This window comes from Octopus sinensis, linkage group LG16 (genome assembly GCF_006345805.1).
Source record: "Octopus sinensis linkage group LG16, ASM634580v1, whole genome shotgun sequence".
NCBI lineage: Eukaryota > Metazoa > Mollusca > Cephalopoda > Octopoda > Octopodidae > Octopus > Octopus sinensis.
In genome coordinates this window covers 14,549,153-14,559,152 of record NC_043012.1, presented here as the reverse complement: position 1 = coordinate 14,559,152, position 10,000 = coordinate 14,549,153, and the positions used below count along the sequence as shown (strand labels likewise).

General features: G+C 35.5%; 1 protein-coding gene across 2 annotated transcripts in view; it reads right to left on the bottom strand.

Annotated features, from left to right (window-relative positions):
• Positions 1 to 1,271: 1,271 nt before the first annotated feature.
• Positions 1,272 to 10,000, bottom strand: part of LOC118766506 (protocadherin Fat 4-like) — a 362,146-nt gene continuing 353,417 nt past the window's right edge. For both annotated transcript variants that reach the window (XM_036509891.1, XM_036509892.1), the window contains 3 exons: positions 7,567 to 7,805; positions 3,701 to 3,873; positions 1,272 to 1,410 (listed from right to left, as the gene is read on the bottom strand). In XM_036509891.1, coding sequence (XP_036365784.1) covers positions 3,823 to 3,873; positions 7,567 to 7,805 — 290 coding nt within the window. In that variant the 3' untranslated portion in view covers positions 1,272 to 1,410; positions 3,701 to 3,822. The remainder of the gene's footprint in view (positions 1,411 to 3,700; positions 3,874 to 7,566; positions 7,806 to 10,000) is intronic.

Below are 10,000 nucleotides of genomic sequence, written 5' to 3'. Positions count from 1 at the left end.
TGTGTGGAGATACATTCAATACAAATTAATGGAAGCCGGAGTATTTGATAGGAGACATCGAGTGAAAAAACAGAATATTAGTGTTAAATGTATTTTGAGGACTATTGAAGCATCTATCGATTTTTTTTATTTATTTCATAAACATTTTAAGCTGGCTGATGTCCATTTTCTTTTAGTTATATTATTGCATTAGGTTATTTCTCCAATACTAAATTGAAAGGAGAAACATTTCTAATGAAAACCAGAAATCATGGCTGCTGTTTTGTTGTGAAAGAATGAGGTGGAGATCTAAAGTGGACTACGAAACTGACATAATATCAATACAGAATTCAGCCAACACATTTAAAATTGCAATAAATAGAAAGTGTGATGGAGCTAAAGAGCCAAGACGGGAGGTTTCGTGTAGTTTTTTCAATTTTCTGACATAGCAATCAATTCTCCCTTGACAGAATCTATGCAGTCTGTAAAATAGGAACACGTTTCTGTCTTAAAATCTTAAGACAACAATTTTTACACTAAAAACTTGGCAGCCATCCGTACAACAGCATATACAGTTATTCTTCCAGTTGTGTCCCATGTTTTAACTCTGCTCGATTGGGATTATGAACAACAGCAGTGGAAACGACAACAACAATAGGTATCACAAAACATTAATACAAAATGTGATCTATAGTCACACATCTTTTAAAATCATATATATATATATATATATATATAACGGACTTTAGTAGTTTAGTTAAAATATGTTAGTGACATATTTCAACTGGTAAAAAAGCGAGAATTTTTTCTCCGCTGTAACAGTAACCAATTTGCCTTTAGGAAGTGAAATACATCACAAACGTATTTTAACCTAATGTTCGCTCATTCGCTTATATATATATATATATATATATATATATTATATATAATATATATATGTGTGTGTGTGTGTGTGTGGTGGTGTGTGTGTGTGTGTGTGTGTGTGTGTGTGTGTGTGTGTGGTGTGTGTGTGTGTGTGTACGTGCTGCGTTTGTGTGTGTGTGTAGTAGTAGCAGTAGATTTCGAAGCACATGTAAAGCTATAAATGATAGCATGTAAATTTCGGATAGAAAACGTCGAAGACTCCAAGAACACACACACACAATAAAAAAAAAACCCCCAAAACAATGTAACAGATTTGAACTTACCTGTTTGGGTGTCAACTGAAAATTTGTCCCAGCTGCCATTTTGAAGAAAGAAACCAAATTGATTGTTTTTTGCTGACTGATCTCCATCAACAGCATTAACCTGGCCTATAACTTTGCCAACTGATGTTTTGGGGTCAACATGGAATTCGTATTCATCGAGAAACTCTGGTGTATGATCATTTAAGTCTTGAACTGTTATTTCCAAACTGCTAGTTGCCATTTGCCTTTTATTTTTAGCTGTAATCTAGAAGTATGAATAAAATAAAAGGATTTATTTTTCTAATTCCTCGAATTTTGTCAGCAGCGTGATCTCATTAAAATATAGGATCTCAAAACTTTAGAATAGAGACGAAATGCTGAAGTTAGGACGAAGTGTTGTTAACAACGAGGTGAACAGTTTAAACTTTATAACACAAAGTATGTTATATTCGTGAGCAGAATACAAGGTGGTATCAAAAAGTTCCCGGACTAGTTATGTTAAATGAAAAATAACTTATTTACTTTAAGTTTTAACATCATATCCTTCGAAATAGTCCCCGGTCCCAGCATTCCGGCCACTTTTGGAATCCGGCCTAGAAGTCGTTTTCCGTAAGCGAGTCGAGGACCTTCTGCAATTCATTCTTGATCTCGACAGTGGTGTTAAAACGGCGACCTTTGAACTGCATTTTCATCTTGGGAAGAAAGGGAAGTCCGCAGGTGCTAAGTCTGGCGTATAGGGCTAGTGCGGAAGCGATACCATGTTGTTATTTGCGAGAAACTCACGAGTGAGGAGAACTCGGTGACAGGGTGCCTTTTCGTCGTGAAGAAACCAATTTTTCGCGCTCCACAGACCCAGTCCCTCAAATGCTTCAAAATGCCACAGTAGAACTCTCAATTGATAGTCTGGCACAGGGGGCGAATTCCGATGCACAATACCACATTTCCGGAGATGACGTTCGTGGCAGATCATCCAGATCTCTCATTGTCTTCCAGAGAGGTTCATCCGTTTTTGAAGCGCCCATGCCACTGGAGACATTGATTCGTCCCCGTAAGCTTTCCGAAACATACTCAACTTCTCTGTAGCAGACTTCCCAAGTTTAACACAGATTTCACGTTGGCTTTTTGTTTCAACATCCTGTCCATGAATAAAATCGGGGACTACATTATACACGTGATCACAAAAACACAAATTTCACAACTTGCGAAGTAAGCACAGCAATACCACCCGGTACACTGTCTCATGAAGGTCACTGATAGCTCTCATTGCGCACGTAACCATGTGCCGTCATCTGTTTGCGCGCTACAGAACTAGTCCGGGTGCATTTTAATACCACCTGCAACTATTTGGTTTTCCCCCATTATTACCTGCAGGTTTCAATTTACCTGACTGACACACAAAAGTTACCATTTCTATTTGCTGTAGAGGAATTCATAATTAAAAGGGCACTCCAATCATCCATAACTTTGAGGCAGGAAAAAAATATATCGAAACAAAATTTTTAAAAAGAAAAAACAGCAAAAATATAAACAAAACAAATAATACAAATAAATAAATGAAAACAAAAAATAAAGCTTAATTCGAATGCAGCCCCAAATAACAGAAAACATAGTTGGGAGCTACAGGGATTGTGAGTTGCATAACCTATGGAGGTCACCACTGAAGAATTTAACTTCATGATGTGCGTCGAGAGTAAGACACCTTGGAGAAGTCTTTTTCTTTGAATGCTATACTGGCAGTTGAAACTGAAATCAATACTGTGTACTAGCAATGCACCCAATATTCTTACAGCCCTTTATCTATCCTATGTGGGCTCGAGTTCCATGTAATATCTCTCTGTCATATCATCTTTTCACTTATTACAAGATTTACTACTGGTAATCATGCAAACTACTGGTCGGTGGGTTAGGCGCCAGAACACAATATAAAAAACAACCCTATCCCCCCACCGAAAAGAACAAAAAACAATGCTTGTGTGCAAGAGAAGATGAAACGAACAATGAGTCAACGAACAAATGGAGTTGGGATTCACTAAGGCATTTGAGTTTAGCATTACTGACTTACATGGAAACCCCTCCAGCAAGTTTTCTCCCTCAAACTGGCCTTGCCTTTTCTGCGACCCAGGGAAATCTAGACTAGAGAAGCTTCTTAGTAAGTGCGAGGACCACTGCAGATGGTTTAACTCAGTCTCAGGTAATGAATTGGCATTTGTTATTCCATTCCAGAATATAAAAGAACAGATAGACTGATCATTTTCCTGTTGCCTTCTCCAGGTTGGTATGGCAGAAAAGATTGACAGATATGGGGAGTGGGTGGAAAGAAAAAAAATTCCACATTCCGTCTACTTTTCAGTAACATAAATCTAACATAAGAATATAAATGGAAATGATATTGAATATTTCTCTATGAAGATATCTATATTACAAAACCCACCATACGTATTAAACCTTAAAAGTCAACCAGGTTTTAGGGAACGTTTAGGATTTTATACAAGGGCTTCGTTAAACGATTAGCTTAACTGGAAAAAAATTGAAATAATTGTTAAAAAGAAACTTACGTTTAGTAAGTAGCTACTACGATATTCACAATCAAGATGATGTCCAGGTTTAACAGAGACATCACCTGTTCTAGAATCGATCACAAAGCCCTCGCTTTCACTTCCTTCTAGGCTATATGTTACTATTTGGTTTCTTCCATTATATCAGCATCTGATGTAGTAAGTTCAGGTTGCTGCAAGTAATAAAAAAAACAACAACAACGACAAAAGTATTAATACGAACTCAATCATTTCAGATCGACGTATTGTATTGTTCTGAAAGCAAAACAGAATGAAGGCAAGCTCTCGGCAAGCAGTATCTTACGCTTCATTTACATCATATATGTGCGATTATTTTCTTTGTAAGAAATGTTAAGTAGGTTGGACTCCGGAAGGCAAAATTGTTTTCCACAGAATACGTAAACATGCAGTCAGCAGTGGTTACTAAATGACGTATTAATGGCCGTAGGATGTTTACACTTAATATTGCATTGTGAAGACGAAAGTCTATTGTGTCTTTCAAAGTTTGAAATGTCCTTTGATATATCTCTGTTTTATTTCATTGGAAAATGAAAGAATGTAATTCCCTGAGTCACTTTAGGCCATCAAATTTCTCTTCTAATGAAATTTAACGTGTGCCTAGTTAAGCGATCTATTTTTATTGCTCTCGCATGTTTATTGTTCATCTAAATTGTATGAAACTATATATGCGTAAAAACATTATGTGTATGTATGTATCTGTGTATGTAGGTATGTATACGAATGCGTTAGTAGCATGTGTATGTTTGAAAGTAACAGCGAGGAGATTAAGTGTCTTCTTGAGCAAAGTTCGAAAGTCTGAATCTGGTTTCTAATCATAGCATATCAGTCTGTTTTGCCAATTTGCTAATGAATTAAGACATCATTGGTTTTAAAATTTAATGTTTATCGTGGGACCCGTAATATACATATTTTGATAATCAAACCGCGGTCTCTGTTCGGTTAAGTCTAATAAATGCAAATTGGGCGAATTGTTATCGTCGAGTACATATGATAGGCTGATAGACATCGACCACACAATCAGTTGTCAAACCACATCTGGAACTTTCTTTACAGGGCGATTCATTGGACGTGAAATTTATTTACGTCGTTTTCAATGTGTATTTGGAGGGAGCCGAAAAAGTCAAGGTCCTCGATATGAGTAGGGGAGGAATGCATTGGGAATCTACAGGTGCAACGCGGCCATCTTCATACCTGTGCTTAGCTTAGGCCTACACAGATCAGTTATCACAAAATCTACGCTTCTTGCAAACAACTTGTTCGTATATACTATACTCAGACTAGAAATTGATATCCACATTGATGTTTCGATCAGGCTGGCTAGCTGACGGCTTGTCGTTTCTGTGGTATTGCTGTATACGCTCTGAATTCCATTTATGAGCTAAGTAAATCCGGGGTTAGTTCTTTTAAAGTGCAAATGTCTTCATTCGTTTCAAAGTTGAATAAAATATTTCTTCAACAAAATTAAAAGAAAATGTTGAAGCTATATGTTTTGTTTGGTAGATAATCGATTGAAAAATTATTGCATTTAAATTAATTTCGATAAATGCTAATGTTATTTAGCAAAGAAATCCCGCAGAGACCAAGAAAACATTGAAAAGGTTTAGCGTTGTATTTTAATTGCTATGTTACATTGTTCCAAATACACAGTAAAGAATACATTTTATTCAAATAATTTTTTTTTTATTTGAATCTAATTTATAATTTTAATCATTTTATCTATAGATGAAAGGAAGGAAAAAAATCTCGGTTCTTGTCTTCTTGTTAGGTAGAATACAACCTCAGAATTTAGAAATACATAACTAAAAACAGTAATGCACTTAAACAAGTACACCATCAACTTTGTCAATTATCATTATTCAATTAAATTTTTATTATTTCAATTTATGCATTCATTCTTAACACGTTCTGGCAGATTCGAACGTGATTATGCTGATGTGATCGGAAAACATTTCCCTTTAGACAATGTGTGCTTATAGCACACGCAATTCATTGACGTCTGGAAACTTTGAAACACTGCGCTGTTTCGACCTTATTGTATGTCTCTTCAGTAAAAGCTCCCCAGGATCAATGAATCTAACAAGAATACTGGATGTTGTTTATAGAAATCAGCAAATTCATTCTTAATGCATTTTGGTGGATTCGAACCTGGATATACGTCTGGAAACTTTGAAACACTGCGCTGTTTCGGCCTTATTGTATGTCTCTTCAGTAAAAGCTCCCCAGGATCAATGAATCTAACAAGAATACTGGATGTTGTTTATAGAAATCAGCAAATTCCTTCTTAATGCATTTTGGTGGATTCGAACCTGGATATACTGATGACTGTTGTATTTCGTCACAGGAAAGCATCAACCTTTAGATGATGTGCGATCATGATAGTCGTAATTCATTGAGGCAAATATTGGATAAAAATGCAATTCAACATATTTCTACATGTTTTGTACACCGAGATAACGGATTGGATGCAGATACAAAGACAAAAGAGTAAGAAACCAGCAATAAATTGAGATGTCAATGTATGAATGATTATGCTGCAGTGACTCAGACATGTTTAACAATCGAACAAGGCGTTCTGTGTCTCCGTTCACAAAGTTTTGTTCTTACTGAGTGTTTATGTTTGAGGATGTGTTTACTACGTCATGCAGTTGTTTCTCTACTAAATATTCATACTTTTTTTTTACTCTTTTACTTGTTTTAGTCATTTGACTGTGGCCATGCTGAAGCACCGCCTTTAGTCGAGCAAATCGACCCCAGGACTTATTCCTTGTAAGACTTAGTCTATCGGTCTCTTTTGCCGAACCGCTAAGTTACGGGGACGTAAACACACCAGCATCGGCTGTCAAGCGATGTTGGGGGGGGGGGGGGCAAACACAGACACACAAACATATACAGACACACAAACATATACAGACACATACATATATATACAACGGGCTTCTTTCAGTTTCCGTCTACCAAATCCACTCACAAGGCTTTGGTCGGCCCGGGGCTATAGTAGAAGACACTTGCTCAAGGTGCCACGCAGTTGGACTGAACCCGGAACCATGTGGTTCGTAAGCAAGCTATGAGAACATATATATATATGTCTATCTAATTATCTATATATCTATCTATCTATCTATCTATCTATCTATCTATCTATCTATCTATCTATCTATCTATCTATCTATCTATCTATCTATCTATCTATCTATCTATCTATCTATCTATCTATCCATCTAACTGAAGAAAAGCCATTATAGAACAGACCTTGCATCCACGCATCAACAAAGGAAAGATAATAAGCTGATCCATGACGTAGACGCGTTTTGGTTGGTTCGTGGATGTGAGGCAAGCTAGTCACGTGTATTCTGTTCAGCCTTTATTTTCAGTTATAACAAAATTTCTTTCAAACTACTTATTATCAGTTTAAAGAAAGGATATATGGTATATTGCAATTTTGGATACATTGTCTCAAAATAAATTGAGATTGTTATGTTTGGAACGCCTTTGTAATAAGTCTGACGAAAAATGAACTGGAATTAAATGACTCAAATTTTGGCTCAAAGCCATCGATTTTGAAAAGAGGATGAAGCCAACTGCATCGACTCTAGTGCTCAACTGATACTTATTTTATGGTGATCGAAAGGGTAAAAAGCAAACTCCACCACGGTGGCATTTAAATTCAGAACATAAAATGTCGAAATAAATGTGGTTGAGCATTTTGCTCGGAAACAATTCTGCCTGCTCATCTAACTAGGCTTAAACTCAGATTACGAAAACCGACACATAATACGCTTATAAACATAGAGGTATTCTCAGAGAAGAATATGAAATTTTAAAACATTTCATGAACTTTTACTTACAATTGGTAAAACGCCTTCAAATCCTTCAAGAATATATGATTTATACCCAAATGGAGAGCTGAATTGTGGAGGATTATCATTGATATCTTTAACAATAACATGAACAGAAGTTGTAACTGTGTATCGAGGGATTCCGCGGTCTATTACGCTTACTAAAAACTTGTATTCATTGACCGTTTCGGCATCAAGCATCTGCTGCGTTTTCAAATCGCCTTTCATCTTGTCAATAACAAAAGGTCCTTCAATACAAAATATAGAGATATGAAAGTTTCTTAAATAAGTCTAAAATACTTTTGGAATATAAAAAAAACAAAACAAAAAAGCAAAAAAAGAAACAGAGCAAAGCAAAAAACAACCAAATAAAAAACAAAAGAGAAATACGAAACAGAGATATTAAAATGTTTATTTATTAGTAGTTAGGCGCACACAACGAACTTCTACATATTTTGGTAATAGAAAGTTTCTCTTCTGACACACGATCCCCTCCCAAACCAGACTATATGAAATGTCTCTTATAAATGTTTAGATTTAGTTATTGAAGGAAAACAGGTAAATAAAGAACTGATTTGTCTTGGGATTTTAATTTCCGAGTCGTAGGAGGTGACGTCATAACCTGAGGCGGGTCTTGGACAGTTTAAACTATACGAAGCCGAATTCTTCTTCAGGTTTGATCACAGTTGATTTCCATCAGAGAGAGGAGGAGGAGGAGAGAGAGAGAGAGAGAGAGAAAGCTATATTATATATATATATAATATATATATATATATATCAGTAACAATATAGGGTGAAATTAATTAATTGGAATAATTATTAATTACACCAAGTAGATTTCAGCATGTAAAAGCCTCATTCGAGGAAAATTTAAGTAATACTAAGCAATTAAGGGTTAGCAACGAATTGCCTCACACACACCGAATTTAGAAAGAATAGCTATAACTCTTTGACTGCTATTCTAAATTCGGTGTGTGGTGAGGCAATTCGTTGCTAAACCCTTAATTGCTTAGTATATATATATATATATATATATATATATATATATATAAATGTATATATATATATATATATATATATATATATATATATATATATATAATATATTATATATAAATGTATATATATATATATATATATATATATATATATATATATATATTATATATAATATATTATATATATAATATTATATATATACTAAGGCATTATATATATATATAGAGAGAGAGAGAGAGAAGAATCGACTTTTGTACTAGACTGGTATTTATCTATTCCGAAAGGATGAAAGGTAAAGTTGGTCTCAGCGGGTATTAAACGCAGAGCACAGAGAACCATAATTAACCTCGTAAGCTATTCTACCAAATAATCTAACAATTCTGCTCTGCAAACACGTTGTCTAAGATGTTTTGGATGTGGAATGTAAATTAGTGAGGAAAGCGAAAGTGAGTTAAGAGAGTTGATTTATTTGTCCACAATATATATTGGTGCTAGATATTTTATTGACCTTCGAGAGCAACAAGATCTTGACAGAGTTTAAATCCTAGGCTATGACAAAAAGAAATAAAAAAGCATAGGTTGTCTCTCCCGATTGAAGAAGGGGAGAAAAATGTTGAACAATATCTTTTATTACGTTTATGCATTTGTTTTGCAAGATTCTTGCTGTGAAATCGTGTTATACTTGGGGGTGGTCATAGTTTGCCAATTAAATACACGCAGCTCGTCAGTGCTCTACCGACATAATTAGAACACAGAGGTTAGGTTAAGGACATAGATGTTAAGATATTCTCAACACATAGAACAGACACGACACTTAGACAGATCACAGAGGCCACGCACATAATAATAGACAGAGCGAGCTTCAACAAAAAACATGAATGGAATAATAACAACCCTCCACTCTACCACACTACGCACCTGATGGCTAAAGACAGAATGAGAGAGAAGAAAAGAAGAGACACGTATACAAACAGAGTAATACATAGACCAATACACGCACAAAACACACTAAAAATGGAATGAGAAAGAAAAACAAAAAGGAGAATATAAAATAAATAAATAAATAAACGAAAAAATAAGATAACTAAATAAAAGACAAGAGTACAAACAGCGTAGTAAGCACACTCATATACACGCAGACAAAACGCACGCGCACACAAGTGCACACACACGTGCTCACACACGTGTACACACACGTGCACACACACGTGCACACACACGTGCACACACACGTGCACACACACGTGCACACACACGTGCACACACTCAGAGATAAAGACGCAGACGCATACACAGATAAAGATACACACTACAGAAAAGAAAATGCACTTAGCAAAACAAAAGGAGACACGAGAGATGGTGAGTCATTGAAGAGGTCACAGGATGTGCGACGAAACAAAAAATTATAACACGAATGGAATAATTAAAAATCTGAAGCAAGTGG